The sequence below is a fragment of the Perca fluviatilis genome, chromosome 4, assembly GCF_010015445.1.
Source record: "Perca fluviatilis chromosome 4, GENO_Pfluv_1.0, whole genome shotgun sequence".
Classification (NCBI taxonomy): domain Eukaryota; kingdom Metazoa; phylum Chordata; class Actinopteri; order Perciformes; family Percidae; genus Perca; species Perca fluviatilis.
This window is the reverse complement of record NC_053115.1, coordinates 12,536,524-12,553,801: the sequence shown is the minus strand read 5'-3', so window position 1 is coordinate 12,553,801 and position 17,278 is coordinate 12,536,524. Positions and strand designations below refer to the sequence as shown.

The 17,278-nt window shown below is 42.6% G+C and overlaps 1 protein-coding gene across 8 annotated transcripts in view; it reads right to left on the bottom strand.

The window, feature by feature from the left end:
• The window catches only part of LOC120557182 (calmodulin-binding transcription activator 1-like), a 52,168-nt gene that overhangs the window by 6,379 nt on the left and 28,511 nt on the right, over window positions 1-17,278 (bottom strand). For 7 of the 8 annotated variants that reach the window (XM_039797279.1, XM_039797281.1, XM_039797276.1 and 4 more), the window contains exons 6-17: window positions 15,723-15,794; window positions 13,550-13,703; window positions 10,451-12,306; window positions 9,141-9,267; window positions 8,474-8,608; window positions 4,720-4,868; window positions 3,702-3,886; window positions 3,543-3,621; window positions 3,187-3,454; window positions 1,895-2,427; window positions 416-564; window positions 60-303 (exon numbers count right to left, since the gene is read on the bottom strand). In XM_039797279.1, coding sequence (XP_039653213.1) covers window positions 60-303; window positions 416-564; window positions 1,895-2,427; window positions 3,187-3,454; window positions 3,543-3,621; window positions 3,702-3,886; window positions 4,720-4,868; window positions 8,474-8,608; window positions 9,141-9,267; window positions 10,451-12,306; window positions 13,550-13,703; window positions 15,723-15,794 — 3,951 coding nt within the window. The remainder of the gene's footprint in view (window positions 1-59; window positions 304-415; window positions 565-1,894; window positions 2,428-3,186; window positions 3,455-3,542; window positions 3,622-3,701; window positions 3,887-4,719; window positions 4,869-8,473; window positions 8,609-9,140; window positions 9,268-10,450; window positions 12,307-13,549; window positions 13,704-15,722; window positions 15,795-17,278) is intronic. The other variant, XM_039797278.1, reaches the window with a different exon arrangement.

Here is a 17,278-nt window from a genome sequence, read left to right as displayed (position 1 = left end):
GATTATTTTACAATATCAGAGGTAAACTTTATGATTTTCCAAAGGTATACAATGTATACCTTGTGTTTTCTGAGGGAGTGCAGAGCATGCCTGATGGTCTCATAGAGCTCCCCATGCTCTGCCTCAGTCATGGATAGACAGGAGTCCGTTTTCAACCTCTCCTCTTTCATAGCTGCACAGAGGAAGGAGGTCCAGTCGAAGGGGGAGGAAAGGGCTTGCTTAGCCTGAGGACTCTGCTGATCCTCAGGCCCTGAGAGAGAGTTTGGTTTGGGGCTAGGAGTCTGGCACCTGGAGTTTAGAAACCTGGAGAAAAGCAGAGAAGAGAAAAATGTTCACAGTAAAAAAGACTTTTATGCTGTTTGATGATGAGTTAGTTATGTCATGTAAATGTGGTGACAGGAATTCTTTGACTTACCTCTCCACCTCACCAAGGTAACCAGACAGTAACCTGACATCACTGCTGCGCCCCACCTTCCCAGAGTCTTTTTCAGTCTCCATAGCCTCCTGCTTAAGCCTAACAGTTGAAGCCTCCATGATGTGATCAGCTAGCATCGTAATGTCCATCTGCAAGACAAGCAGAGCAGGCGTTACCTACATATTTCTAACACCTGCTGCCCTTAAAATTTTAAATGATCTTTAATTTTGGTATTTATTTTCATGCCTATACGGATGACAACTATATGACTGAATATATGATACTGATGAGACTCTGTGTACATAATGGTTTAAGGGAGCAACTGCTTTTTATACTTATAGGTGGGCAAGTGAAACATTCATGTTTCTCTTAAATTCCTGAACAGAACCTAAAAGTCTGTGCATTATCATCACTTGATTTTTGAAGCTTTCTGTTCTGTGGTTTACCCTGTAAGCATATGCGGTATACATTAAATGTGTTTAGCTCCTAGAGAGACTCTGGTAAAACAGTCATATGTTTTGGACTGACCAGAGTCTTGACTAAACCAACAAGGTTTAATCATGTAATACATCTTCTATCCTCTCTTTGTGAGCCCCCCTTGTCATGCTAGATGTGACAACAGGGTACCTTGAACAGTTTGATGGGCTTGCACTGTCCTTTTTTATAAGATTTCATTGGATCATAGAATATACATCCACATGTCTTCCACTGGTGGCTAATTATCTTAGTGGTGGAAACAACTGAAGGCATCAGAGCTTTTATTATTGCAATCCCTTTCTTTGAAGTAGATTTCAAGTTGTGATTAGGTAGACAAGCACTACAAATGACTAAATCCAAACTAAAAACCTTTTTGGTATTATCTTTACTTTATTTGGCCAAGCTCAGTGTTGTACACATACTAAAATTATTCATTTTAATGTAAGGTTTAACCAGTTAGTACTAAGTTCTTGTTCTTGCCAGTGAAAATTGAATATGACCTTTTTTTACTTTCATGTAAATGCACTTCATTTGTAATAGTGTGTGTCTGCTTTTGTGGGAGTAACTGAGTAGTGAAGATAACAGGAATGCCCCTGCACCAGGTGGCCTTCTTATGATGACAAATTCAATGCAGACAATGGAGTACAGTAGACATGTAAAAGTCATGTAAAATCCCAATCTTCACTCATTATCTGTGTATCCTGTTTATGTTCAAGTTTGTTGTCAACATTTAATCTTACCCCCCTTGGGCCCTTCCTGAGCTTTTGTAGTTGTTTTAACCTAATGAGGTATCATGGGAGTTTTCCCTTATTCACATGGAGGGTCAAAGTTTGGGGAGAGTTGTTTTCATAGATTTTTTAATGTATTGTTTCATGTATTTGATCACAAACATGGCAAACATGCAAGCACGCAGTATACATTGTCCATCACATACAGTACAAAAAGTTCAGTTTTGGTTAAGGAACGAGATCAAAACTGCGCCTCACAATCCGCTGCCCCTACCTGCAAGTCCTCTGTGTTATCCTGATAGGTCAGCAGCTCTGTCTCCTCTCCCCTGTCAGATAGCACTCTTTGGCGCAGGTGAATGGCCAGTCGTTCTTTTCCCAGAATCCTCCTGGCTAGGCCACGCTGCCCCAGAGTCTGTCTCAGACTCCACCTGGTGCCCCCTCCAGACCCCCCTATCCTGGCCTGCAGGTGGGAGAATGGCGTGCTGGGGAGCTGAGGGCGGTTCGGGCTGGAGCTGGCAGGAGGTGCGTTCTGACAGCTGAGGTTGGAGGGTTGAGTTTGAAGGGTGTTTGGGAGGAGAGAGCGTTGGGGGTTAGGACTGGGGGATGAGTTGAGGAGGGAGGTGAGGGTGTTGGGGCCAGGGGTTGAGTTAGCTAGCTGTTGCTGGGTGTCAGGGCTGGGTTTGAGTCTCTTGGCTGGGGGTGGGCCTCCCTGTTCTCCCTGGGTTCCCTGTTGGGTTCGGTGTCCTGTTTGGCTCCAGCTCGGGTTATGGTTGTCTGGCTGGTTCTCTGTCCTGGCTCTCCTAAGCTCTGGGGAAAAAAGATGATAAAAAATAAGAGCAAGTGGCAACATAGATTCCTACCATGCTGGATATGCATACTTCATCAGTTCACTACGGACACATACAATCTTGCACCACTTACACCTAGAAATACTGTAGCTTGTAGTTTTCAATTTCAAATTCAATTTTAAATTTTCAGACTGTCAACATGGAGGTGTGTGGCATATCCTGAGTAACTGGAAAGACACATTGCTGTTACGTTTTTCAAATATAATTTTCAAATGAATAGTTCGACATTTTGGAAAACACACTTATTTGCTTTCTTGCCCAGACTTAGATGAAAAGATTGATGCCACTATCGTGTCTATCCAGTGCATATGTAGCAAAACCCAGCAGCTGGTTAGCTTAGCTTAGCACAAAAACTGGAGACTCCAAGAAGTTACTGCTCCCAGCCAAGAAATCATCTGGCACATAACCCCCAGTAAAATGTAAAATTGTTGTTGTTACACGTCAGTTTAAACAAACTGTATAGTGTATTAATTAGTGAGCTTTAGAGGTCCTGGTAGGCAGATTTTGTTACCTTTGTACAGAATCAGACTAGCTGTTTCCAGTCTTTATGCTAAGCTAAGCTTACCCGCTGTATACCAAGTCTCAGTGGCAGATATTTTAAAACCTCTGCAAATAAAACTAACCACCAGTCTGGTTACATATCACTAGGGCTAAGTGGGAATTTGTTTTGTGTTTTGGGTGTACTGATGATAAACCACAAAATAGCAGGCTTTCCCACCTGAATTAGGGTTTGGGGTAGGGCTGTTGCTTATTCTGCTGGTCTGTGACTCTCCTCTCCATCTGTCCATCCAAGTGTCAGCAGGCTGGCCCTGAGCCTGAGGAGTCTGTTGCAGCTGCTCTAAGAGCTCAGCCAATCGAGTGTGGCCCCGAGATCGTGCGATGTTGAGCGGCAAACGTCCCAGCGAATCAGGAATAACCAGAGCTCTTGGGTCCCACTGGTAAAGCACCAATGCTGCCTCAGTGTGGCCCAGAGCACATGCCCACATCTGAGGAGTCCAAAGGAAAACACACATCACACACAGACACGGAAATAATGACACACTCAAAAACCATTCCGAAATAGTGATCACTCACCAATGGAGTACAGGAGAAGTGATCTACATTGAGAGGATCCACCTCGAGCTCAAGGTCAATGCTGTCGGCATGCTTTGTGCTGCAGACAAGACAACAAAAGGGAAATTAACTGACAGTCTTTGCGTTCACAATGATGTGTCATGTTTGTGTGTTACTCACCGCCAGCGAATGAGTGTTTGAATGAGCCCTGCATAGCCCTGAGCTGCAGCCAGATGCAGTAAGGTCATTCCTCTGGAGTTCTTACTGTGGACGAGCTGATTAGATGAAGCCCAGCATGGCTGAGACATCATCTTCTCACACACCACTACAACACGACCCTCGAATGAACCCTGATCGGTAGAAATCTGGAAGATTGAAGACAAAAAGGTTTTCCAGGACTTTTGTGTACAACATTTTTGCCGATTTTAAATGTTTTTCACGCTGTCACAAAGGTCAGTTTTTACCAAGAAAGAGTCTTATGTTTAACAAATCGCAGAGCCTCTGACTCCTTGAGAGCTAGAGGGTAGCGTACGTAACATGTTTAGGCTGTTATGAAGTCATAGAATTAACACTTTCAGGGGGGTGACCTAAAAAAGCACCTTTGCAATGTAATGAATCCCAAGACAATAGCCTGAAACAAATGCCAGATTTTTTAGGCTTGTTTATATGTATGTTAAGTTTTTATAAAAATTATGTCAGAAAATATGAAAAATTGTGGTGCTTTTGTACTTGATTGCATCATGTTGTATATGTTTTGCTATTATTGAATGAACTGATGTAACTGATGTATGTGTAGAGTATTTCTTTGAGTTCCAAAATGGAAAGGCCTGATCTTCTGTAAACACTTAAACCATTAGACTATCATCATGCAGTCATATAATTGAATCTTGGTGACTCCAACGCACTTTTAAAGACTTGCTTTAATTAAACATTTATGACTAAAACAAATTGTGTTTTGTTTTGTGTTTTTTACCTGTCCTGCTCACTTGATACGGTTTCAGATTATATAGCTACGGAATTACTGGAACTGTTGGGTCTTTGTAAATTATAGAGCGTGGTCTAGACCTACTATATCTGTAAAGTGTCTCGAGATAACTCTTGTTATGATTTGATACTATAAATAAAATGGAATTGAATTAAATTGAATAGCTGAAAGGGAGGATTTCACCCAAGCTAAATCCCATATTTTCTGCCTTACTTGAGACTGCTGATCAGTGGCTCCTCCTCCCTCCACTCCTCCACCCTTGGTTGCCATGGTTGCTGAGCTGGAGTTCTGATTGGTTATCTCAGCCATTCTCTGTTCCATCTGCTCCAGACGCTCCAGGATGGACATCCTAAACTGCGTATCTACAGGGGTGAAGGTGGGACACATAGAGCTGTAAGCATTGGCTACTTGTTTGTTGCCTATAAGCAAATCAATAATATGTTTTAGTAAATCCTACGTAGAGCATCTTAGGGAGAGGGGCTCTTCTTTGTGGGGCTCAATACTGCAGAATAAATCAGAACTGGAGTGCAATAAATCCCCTTACCAACAATGGGAAGTTGGGAACCAAAAAACTGTGTGTGTGTGTGTGTGTGTGTGTGTGTGTGTGTGTGTGTGTGTTTGTGTGTGTGTGTGTGTGTGAGTGTGTGTGTGTGTGTGAAAGAGTATACATCTAACATTATTTTTTTTGGCTGTGTGTGAGTGTGACCCTTTGTTTCAGTGCTGCTGCAGTTTTGCTGCAGTGCACATTATCGCATCCCACCTGCTGCTGTCTCACTCAGTCTCTCTATTTTTCTCTCCTCTCATTTCACTTCTATTTTCTTTCATTCTGTCTGCATTACACAAACTGAGCTGAAAGGGTGGAGCCATAAGAGTGACACAGAGGCTAAGGCTCCACCCTTTCCACTCCACTGCCAATCAGAAGAAGAGCAGAGTTTTCTGCAAAAACAGCTTCTTTTTTTTTTTTTTTAATATAAAGCAAAACACTCCACTATTTCAGCTGCCAAACACATAACAAGCAGCTGTCTTCAGCCATCATAACTGAAAACACACACACATACAAATACAGATGCATAAAAACACACCACAAAAAGAAAAAGTACAGTAGATTTCTGGTCACATAAATGCTTGCAGACATGCATTTCAAAACAGAAATAATGATTGAGAAGACATCTGCCATGAGGATGTTATTGTGGTTAATTATAATAACTTAATTAAAGGACATATATTCATTGAAATTAGCCAATTAAATAGGGATTAAATAGTCATTCAATTACCCTCATTAATTGAGAAGTGAATTGTTGAATTTCGTCGAATGTCTTTCAAACAGGCTTTCATTTTGTTTTTGTTTTTTCATTTAACTTAAATTTAACTTAAATGACTTTAAATTTAACTTAATGTAATTTTCCATTTTATAATGGACTTATCTACCTGCCAATCATGCAACTTGAGTCTAGATGCTGCACGGCTCATATTATGAAGGATAAAGAGGCATAAAAGAAAGGCCACTGGAAACTCCTTTCAAAGTAATTTAGGATTTAATTAAAAAAGATCATGAATTTATTTATAATGTCAGTAGCATGCAATTTTATATCTTAACTAATTGTTTTTAAACCACATCATTTAAATGCAAATGTAATACATTATTTTATTAACTGTTTTTAATTAAGTAAATGGATTATAATTGACCAGTAAAAACGGCATAAGTATTCTGGTGGCACTCCAGCTTCTACAAAGGATTATAGATCACTTTTATTCCTGTTCTTGAATACAAATTAAGCGGCTTTTCAAAGTTTGTGTAATGATTACTTGTAGTTGTAGTGGGTACCTGTGGATTTACTGACCAACTTTGGACACCTTTCTGTTCTGTTAAAACAGAATTCAAACAAATTCTGTTCTTTAGTTGAAGTTAATGGAAAAAGTATTAATCAAACACACATGTTTTGGCACAGGATCCATACAGAGAAACTTTCAGTAGTAAACATGAACATCTACAACAGAGAGTATAACATTTAAACTTTGTATGACCATCAACATTCCCATATGTCTGTTCCTATAGCAGGCCTGTTATTATCTGGGCCTCTACAGGAGCCACATTAGCCTCCCTTCCTTTGTTGAGTTCAGTGGAGCTGTCCACTCCTGATGGTGCTGAAAGGGAACAGGTCAACACGTAAAGCTAAACAAGCTTCTAATGCAACATAAAACAAGCACGATCTCGCGTGCCTTTTAGTTCAAACATCTAGCTTGCAAACAACGTAAAGACTTTCTACCGTCCCTTTGTCTGAATTGACAGAAGCTGGGCACCACATGTACTAAAAATATTTTGACTGAAACGTGAAATGCAAAAGTAGTTCAAGGCTTTACAGCTATGAAGACGAAATTTAGACAACAGGCACATTTACGTACATCTACATCATCATAACAAAAAACTTAACCCAGCTATAAGCCAATAAAAGGGCGCGTTTTTTTAAGTTAACATCAGTTTAAAATCAAACAAGTTACGAACCCAAACAGCGAGTCTCTCTCTATCTGCTGCTCTCTTTGTTCCCGCTTCTGCTCAACCCCGTTAGTTTGAAGTGTGCGACACACACACATTGCTACTCCGATCGAGCAAAACACAAGAGTAGAGAGAGAGAGAGAGAGAGGGCGAGAGAGGGAGGGAGAGAGAGAGAGAGAGAGAGAGAGAGAGAGAGAGAGGGAGAGGGAGAGAGGGAGAGAAGGAGGGAGAGAGAGAGAGAGAGAGAGAGAGAGAGAGAGAGGAGAGAACACGTTGTGTTAGTAGCAGACACGCTTCAAATCCGCCCGCCAGACTCTGAGCTGCAGGAGGCTCGTTCGTCATCGGTACAACAATAGACTGCACACAAACTAAACTGGAGCAATGACATGTGACAAAGTCTTGCGACGCATATTTGCTTAAAATGATTTCTCTCTGTCTATTTTTTTCGAGGCAGTAAGCCTTTGATGTAGGCTACATTTGATTTGAGGCCACACAAAGGACTGGAGCGCACGTTCAGGTCTTGTTATCATCGTTGAAAGTTAAAGGCAGAGCCTATATATAGCGTGTATGAGGCTGCACAGCACACTGCCAGTGGTGCCCAACCTTTTGAGTGTCAAGGGGACCGCGATTGTGCCATGATGTCCTTGCCCTTCACTCCAGCAAACAGTCAGCCTGCTGTGACTGTAGAGCCGCATTGCCGCATTGCGCAACGCAGAGACGGGGGCGATGAACACAGAGTAACCCAGGACATGCCTCGCTGAGGAGACCCGTGTGTTTCAAAGCCGCAATTGCATCAGGAGATATATTTGCACACAAAAGCAAACCTTCCCCCGGGTGCTCTGCAGATATATGCAACCAATCCCCCAGAGCTGACTCTAAGAACATTTAATGTTCCTCTAACATCTTACAGATGTTTTAATTTGATTCAGTATAATTTAAATTTCACTAGAACAACATACAGCTCTTACAAAGTAATTCAGATTCCTCTCCAACATGCAAACATTCAAAATGGATTTTGACCTAAACAAGTCCAACAAGACAAAGTCTAAAGGCTTTATGAATTGGGGACTGTGAAGATAAAAGGTGCAGCACACACACACACACACACACACACACACACACACACACACACACACACACACACACACACACACACACACACACACACACACACACACACACACACACACACAAATGAAATAAGAAAGAATAAGAAAAGGATGTATTTTGTATGATAATTTAGGGTTTAAACTTTCTGGGTACAAACAATACAGTCAGTCAAGTACATGATCTTAAACATACAGTATGTTAAAAATAAAACGCAAGCATGCAGCACTCCAGGCACACAATGAAGCAGTTACGTACAAGTCTAATTTTGTTTATGGTTTATGCTCTTCATTGAGTAAAAAAATTAGACAATAAGTGTGTAACTGTGCATCCCTGTCTGGTCAAAAAACAAATACATGCTCTCACCATCAAGGGATAACCAGTCATGCTGAGAAGATGGCAGGGCAGGAAGGTCACGCGCCTTGTATTCGAACACCACAGAGGAAGAGATGACCTCACCACCCATAGCTACCTGCAGCATCACCAGTCCTGTGTCATGGGCTGGAAATATCAGGCAAGGAATTAATAGGAGTGACCGTATGCTGACACCGATCTCTTGTCAAAGAATAATTTCAGGACAGTATGTTAACCATTATACACTGTGAACATCTTTGCTTTGCCCATGTGTGCCTGCAAGAATCTGTTTGCCTTGCAGTTTTTCCCCTGATCACACTTAATGTAGCAAGATGTGACTCATCCTTTACTATACCATCCAAAAAAACATTTCCAAGCAGTGCTACGTTTATTGCGTTCCTGCCAGACAGTGTCCCTCCCTATGGTCCCTCCTCGAAATGTTCCTTTTTGTATTGTTCTCATCTTTTTGTATAAAAGGGACTGCATCTCCCGAAAAGGGTGTGCAGTAGAGAATGTTAGACTTTTTCTTTGTATGCTGTAGAAAAACTTTGTTGCTAGAAACTGCTTAGCGGGGTGACGGTTGGGGTTAGATTTACATTTAAAAATAAAGGAAAGTGTTTTTCTGTGCTGAAGGAGTATGTTTGTTGTGTAAAAGTGTGTGCATACACAGGTGTGTTACCTGGGCAGTAGCAGCGCAGCACCCCGGGCTGGATGAGGGCAGCAGGGACACTGATGTGGTCAAAGAGACAGCTGTACTCACTGCCTGACTCCAACCACGGACCTGTGATCAGCACCTTCACTCCACCCTGCCGCACACAAACAGTCCTCAGTCTAATATCACACAGTCTGTGTGAGAAGAGGACACATCATTGCATGCATACTATACTAAGATAATACTAATACTAATACTAATACTAATACTACTACTACTACTAATAATAATAATGTCCTATTGTCATAATGTATGCATAGTGTAGCATGTGTATGCAAATGTGTGTGTGTGTACACAGAGTACCTTTCTGTGTTTATATCAAATATCCTGATTCCATCTGTGGTGAAAAACATACCTCAGAGACACAGTGGCCTACATTTTAATTTTCTGTTATATGAATTTAAACTGATAAATGTTATAAATGGCCCCCAAGTGGTTACACTTTTGCTAATTTATGGGTTCTTTTTTTGACAAATCTATGAGTCTTAACGGCCTGGTGGCAGCCCCTAGAGGCTGTGCTGCTCCTTACATCCAAGTTGTTTGAACCATCTGAACAACACTGCCAAGTGTTTTCTCAAGTGTAGCTAAAAATAAAACATAAACAACATAGTGTGCCCCAAAAATGTTCAGTCATGAAGTGAGTATACAACAAAAGATGTTTTGTTGTTGATTTTAAAGCCATTAAACAAATTTGCTAGTTTTTTTTTAGGTATTTTAGTTAATAAAATATGCCCTTTGAGCCATTGGAGTGAAACAGTGTTGCTTTTTCAAGAAACACAAAACTGTGGAATAATGAGTATGATGTAACACTGATGATCCTGGAAGAAAGTTGCACAAAAAAAAATAAAAATAAAAATGTGATCTATATGTGCACATGTTGGAGATACGGTTAGTTCATAAAGTTATTTTCGACAAATTGTTTTTTTGAAAATGATGGTGCTAAGATGCCATGTTTCCATAAGTTTCATCATGATTCAATGACAGAACTGCTGTCTGAGATATTATAAGTGGTACATGGGTAAATTAATGAAGCCACCCAGGGTAATCAGTGTAATATTGAAATTTCATCAAAATCCAATCAGCTGAGTCTGAGATATTCTGACTCCTTAATGACCACACAGCCAGGCTGGCAGTCTTAGTACAAATTGTGCTGAGGGTGATTTTAGCGTTTAACATCAGTACAAGCCCACTGTCAATCACGTCTAGGAGGGACTGATTTCCCTGTAGGGAACAATGATTAATAAATAATGAAAGGTAATCATGTAGGGTTTACTAACCTCTGGATAAGACCACTCTGGGGAGTAGTCTGTCACACCAAACAGCCTCCCAGTCTCCTGGAGCAGTCCCAGAGCTCCCTGCTCCACCTCTGAGCCCTGCAGGTGGCCTGCTCCTGTGCCCTGCTCCTCTCCAGCTGCCCCCTCCTGGGGCATCAGAACCCCAGTCACAGCCGCCCCCACCCCACCTCCAGACCCCTCAACTGAGATGAAATCATTGATGAGATCAGAGAACTGGCTTCCAAAGGAAGCCTCAAAGCCTTCCAGACTGATGGCCCCAGTTGTTGTAGCTGACACCCCCCCACCCTGTTGAGGTAGAGGAGAGCTGTAAAGCGTCCCCTCAATGCTTGCACCAGCAGCTATTGACTGAGGACTGGCCACCACTGAACTGCTGGCCCCTGACAAGCTTACACCATTACAGAGAATCTCATTTTCCCCTCTTCCCACCGCTCCACCACCTCCCCCGCCCTCCTCTCCTCCTCCATTGTCATCTGTGGGTTGCAGGTAGTGCTCGGTGTCAACACTCGTGTAGGCCTCGTGAGGATCCCCAGGCTTGATTAGCAACTCCCCTCCATTCTCGGAAGTCTTGTCTAAGACTTCTCGATGTCCCCTGCTGCCTGACTGGTCGGCGGTCGTATCCTGTGGTGTTAGAGGAAAAGAGCCCACCGCCGCTCCTTGTCCGTTCCTTCCACAAAGGCCCTGCTGGTCCGGGCTGGTTTGGTGGAGGTGTGTATGCGGGTCTCCATTGGTGACTGGAGTGTCTGTTGGCACCGTGGGCAGGCCTATGTAAGCCTGGGCCTCGCCTGATTCCTGGGTTGCCTCAGTACCATTGGTCTGCAGCTGGGAGGGCTGGCTTGTCTGGGGGGAAGCCTGAAGGAAGAGGCCAGGGGAGGGGTGGTGCGTAGGCTGGGTCAGACTCGGGACACAGGCTGATGACATCACAGCACTGAAGTCCATCTGCTCCAGGGTGGTGCTGGGGCTGAGGCCTGTCCCTTCTCCTACATAGCTGCTCTGAGCAGCCAGCGGCGGCTCCAGGGGTGTAGGTTCTGTCTTGATGTTGTTGACAAGAGCTGGGTTGTAGACAAAGTTGTTAGAGGAACAGTTGAGTCCCCCATCATCACCGTTACATCCCTCAGCCTTCCCTCCACCTCCTCCATACGTCTGGCCCTGCTTGGGATTGTTGAGGAAGCAATCAGGGTCAAAAGTCATGGTGGTCTCAGGAAGGCTGACTCCTCCACCAGAGTCTAGAGAGCTGGATAGAACCAACTCTCCTCCCTCCCCTAAGCCCATGCCACCAGGAAATGACGCAAACCTCTGGTTTTCAGGGGCAACAGCCAACAGGATGCCAGCGGTGGTGCTCTCATGGGTGGATGCCAGCAGGTGGGTGTGGCCAGCAGAGTAAACCGAATCCCCAGTCAGCGTGGTGACCTCAGACATGAACACAGCTGTACTCTGTGACAAGCCAGCCCCAATGGCGAGAGCAGGGCTATCAGCCATGTCACTTGTGATTGACAATGGGGAGCTCTGGGTGGTGTCAGGGACCTCCACCTGGTTGGTGGAAGTAGAGGAGGACACTTCCATGCTGCTCTGTGGGAGTAGGGAGGGCTTGGTTATCCTGCCATTCCTCCTCTCTCCTCCACCCGTTCTGCTCCTGCCCCCTCCAGGACTGGGCTCTGTCTGGCCCTCTGACACATCGCTGTTCTGGACCTCTGTGCCATCTGCTTCCTCAGCTCTCTGGCCTGCCACTACGCCCATACCCGTTGCAGCTCCACCTCCTGCTGCTGTCCCTGACTCCTGCTTGGATGAGATGATGCGCTGCTTGACACTGGAACATTTCTGATGCAGGCTGCTTCCAGCACCTGTCAAAAGAGACATTCAAAAAAACATAGAAGACACTTTATTTTCTGTCCTTTTGTTTGTTCAGGTCAATCTTTATAGCAACAGCATTACCTCACAAACATCTGAAAGTGTGTAATGGCGCCCTCCAGTGTTCAGAATGTACACTTTAAATACATACATGCAAAATGTGCAATATGCTTTTTTTGCAAGACGTTTCAATTCTAACATCTGAGGTCCATGTTTCCAGTTTCTAAATAAAATGTCTGCATTTACATCTTTGGGATTTAGCTGATGTATTTTCAGAGGGAAACAACAAATACCAAACAGTTTTAGTGTCAGAGACCTAATGCCCATAAAATGAACACAGACAGACACTGACTCAAGTCAGTGATCAAGAGAGAAGTGCTAGGAAAGGAAAAATAGCAGAGAGCTGTTTTGTGTGAGCAAATTAAGGTCGATGAGCAAGACAGAATATGATTCAGTGGGGAGATTGAAAATTGAGGTGCTACTTAAGTCAACAAGCTACTTAGTTTTGGGCAGCTGTCCTTATTTGCCCTTCCAAACCAGATCAAAAGAGGGGTGAGATTAGGTTAGTGTGAATGTGTGTGTGTGTGTGTGTGTGTGTGTGTGTGTGTTTACTGGAGTTATCTACTCCCTGATGCTCATTTATGAATAATACATGCTGGATATTTCCGGCACCTCAGTCTTCTTTCCCTCTATCCCTCTCTTTCTTGGGTGAAATGTATATCTGCCTCTAGGTGGCAGCATGGGGCTGACTGTCAGAACTATCAAAAACAACAAATCTAAATCTATATAAAGTTTGTCTGAATGGCATGTATGTACTGAATGTATCGTGTTGCATTTTGGCTTACTGATTTATCTTTACCTTCACCAATATATCAATAAGATGTTTGTGCTAAATTAACAATGAGAAGATTAGATATTTTTCCTTGATGCAAGAGAGAGTTTTTTATATCATCTCCCCTAAACTGCTGAAATCACCTGTTGTCTCTTCTGATAAGTAATGGCACAGCTCCAGACTGTGCCCCATTCTGCTGCCAAGTTGTTTACAAAGCCTAAAAAGCAAGTCAGTTTTTGAGATGTACCACACTGGTTTCCTGCAGATTCATTTTGAGAGTTCCTGCACCGTGACAGGTGGTATTTTTTATTGACTCATATCCCCAGGTTTAGAATAAAGTGTGAGGACTGAAACATGAGAGTAGGAAGGAGGAGAGTGCTGAAATTATGGTAAAGCTAACTCACACATGGGTTTGAGTTGTCCAATGAGCTCCTCCTTGCTCCACTTGGCCCACTCCTTCCTGTCTGTGTTGATGGAGCAGAGGACCGGGCCGCATGGCTTCCCGCTATCGTCCACTGCCGGTACATTCAGGTAGTGCACCAACACAATGTCTGGGTTCTACAGCACAGGGAAAAACATACACACAGATACATGCACACACATGGTTTTAGTTTAACATGGCATTTATTCATTCATTTATTGTCATATTCTTACCAACATATGGGAGGGAGAGAATACAATAAAAGAGTCTATTTACAGAGGAAGGGGAACTGGAGAAGGGAAGCGGAAGAGAACGTAGAGGTCAGGGGGGAGGTTGGACATAGCATGTCAGATAAGATTCTTTCACCTGCACATAAAAGATTTAACAGCTCAAGCCCACTCATCACTCTCTCTTTGACCCTGCAGAGGCTGTGGAAGTGGCTACATGTGCGTTTGTGTGTATGTGCGTGCCTTATATATATATATATATATATATATATATATATATATATTTACAGAGAGAGGATGAGAGGAACAGAAGGAGAGAGTGTTTCAGAATAGTTCTGAACTGTAGGCCATCAGCAGACCTATGGAATGTCTACCTCATGAATGATTCAACAGGTGCATTCACGTGCACCTGTGTGTGTATGTGTGTGTGTGTGTGTGTGTGTGTGTGTGTGTGTGTCTGTGTGTGTTTGTTTGTGTGTGTGTGTGTGTGTTTGTGTATGTGTGTGAGAGAGGAGAGGGAGAGAAGCTCCTCTTGATGAAAGATTCAGTAGACAGACTTAGGTGAGGGGGAGGACCTGCTGAGGTGGAACACTTTTCATTCCAAAAGAGGATGGCACAGTGGGCTGCTACAGCACACACTGTGCAATGCAACACCACTCACAGACTGATTTATGATCATATTCACTGATTCACTGTTTTGATATCTGTGCAAAGTGCAGAAAATGGCACTTTATAGATAAAGCAAGTACAATTTCCCTTCATAATTTCAGGAATCAAACTAGTTGGGCATGCTGAAAAACAAAATATATTGGGTAAGGGCATATTCAATTTACGGCTGGTGGCTGGAATGTCCTTGTAAATTTCATGTGACAAATTATGCAGGAAATTCGGCCGAAGAATACATAAATATTTATGTATTTCCATATTTTAAATGAACATTGCTGGATATTCAATATTTTCTGAAATGAACAGAGAGTGAGATGAAGAGAGAGGCAGTGTAAATGTATGCAGGCATTTTTTAAGATTCATCATGTAACCTGTCATCTGAAGATGATGAGGTCCTGGTGACCACATCTTGCATGGTGGTTAGAGGGAGAGACATGTGTGTGTGTGTGTGTGTGTGTGTGTGTGTGTGTGTGTGTGTGTGTGTGTGTGTGTGTGTGTGTGTGTGTGTCCTGCTTGCTGTTGTCTTTCACATGAGCAGTAGAGTGAGTCCAACATCTCTATGAAAAACAACCTGCTTTATACACAGGGGGCACCTGTGCATGTGTGTGTTGGTGTGAGCATGTTGTGTGTTGTTTGTAGCTCCAGGGTGTTTTCTTGCCACACAGAGAGTAGAGTCCTTGATGCTCATGATAAGTATTGAGAGTCAGGCTTCCAATAACACACTGTGCTCTGGAAGTCTCAGTCAACTTCTGGCAAAGAAGTGTTTATATATATATATATATATATATATATATGTATAGGCCTGGCATATTCTAAATATATTCTAGTGGTCTAACTGTGTAAGTTTGTCCACTCAGCCAAACAACATCCAGTTTTATTATGAGCCCAGCTTTGTGATAGTATTTCCACTGTTGTCTCATTAATTTAGAGGAGGATGGTGCTTATTGCTGGTTTATGGTTTAGCTTAGTGTTCTGTTTTAGAAATGGACAATGTAATACACAAAATTTTGCGTAACACTGATAATATATATTATGGTGGCCCAGTTCTGTGTAGAACTAGTTAATAAAGCTTTAAACTTAGCTGGGATAAATGTTACAAGATGGCCATAATGTCAGGGGTAAAGACCTGAAATGACAAATATATGCTACCATATATGACAACTAATAACAAATTATCACCACACTATAAATGTGGTTGAAATCTTGTTTGTATGTGTATAAATGTGTGGAAAAAGGCAAGGTGGGGAAGGGGGGTGGGCTTACCTGCAGCAGCCAATAACATCTACGATGGAAGGTGGGGATGATGGAGGAGTGGACGTAGCAGCCATACAGACACTAGAGAGAGGAGAGGAGAGGAGAGGAGAGGAGAGGAGAGGGAGAGGAGAGGAGAGGAGAGGAGAGGAGAGGAGAGGAGAGGAGAGGAGATTGCAGGGGCAAACGAGAAAAGGAAAAGGGAGGAAGCAAGACAAAAAAGTGAAAAAGGAGGAGAGGACAGTAAGTGAGAGAACAGGAGAGGAGAACTTAGGTTATACCCACTTAGGCTGTATTGATTGTGGTGTTAAAACTAAATTGCAAACATGCTGTATGCGTGTCTTTTCTAAAATACCATAAATCTGATGTTGACAATTACAGCACAAGAGATTGTGAAATTTACTGCCTCAGCAAGACTAGACATAACCCACATGGAATTCACAAAAAGGCCCACTGTCATCAGCTCACAGACACCGCAAGAGAGATCAGTAACAGTGAATAGGACAAAGAAGAGTAGGAGAAAGCGAGGAAAGCACAGAGTGTCAAGGTGGACAAGATGAAGAGAAAGTTCAGTATGGACTCCATCCAGCAGAGGATGCTTATATGCATACAAAATAGTGTATGTCTGTGTGTGAGTGTGAAAATAGACCAAATTTATGATTTAGAGGTTGATTTACAGATTTAAACGACTTCACAGTGTCAATAATATAATATTTGTGTTTGGTGCCGTATGAAATGTTTCGATACCGGTGCCAATACAGTACCCCAGTAGTATTGAGGTTTGATACCCGGTCCTAACTAGAGATGGTCCGATACCATTTTTTGCTTCCCGATACCGATTCTGATATGTGAACTTGCATATCGGCCGATACAGAGTACTGATCCGATACCAGTGTGTCATATATTTTATGTTTTGTATACTACTATCCCTGTATGGATGTGATATGATTGTTGTTGGTCTGGCTCAGGTTAAACTCTTTGTGAAACATGAACAAACACAAACAATGAATGCCACAGAACTTTCTTTTATTATCCAGTTTGACAGTCGGTTATAACGGGAAAAGACATAAATAAACTACTTTAACGTAGATTTTCTTTAGGGCTTTATTACGCGGTATCGGATCGGTGCATGAACTCCAATACTTCCCGATACCGATACCAGCGTTTTAGGCAGTATCGGTATCGAAACATCTCTTGTCCTAACGTAATGTGTGTTTGTGGTGTTTGACAGAGGAAGGATGAAATGATGAAAGCCTTCTATCAAGGTCATCACTGCCACCTTTTTTTAACATGCATTAAAATCAAGGATGACAAATACACACACACACACACACGTATAAATTGGTTGTGTTTAAAAACAAAATTGCACACACAAACACAAATGCTCAGCAATCAGGCTGCACATAATCAACACTTACAACTTGTCCTGTTTTCTGTCTCATGAACACTTGTGCACACTTATATTTTCTCGCCATTTTGCCTCTTCTCAGAAGTAGCCCGCCCTCTATCTAAAGTGTGTTTTGCCAAAGGCAGAGTGCATTTCCATATATTTCCATTCGATATGAGGA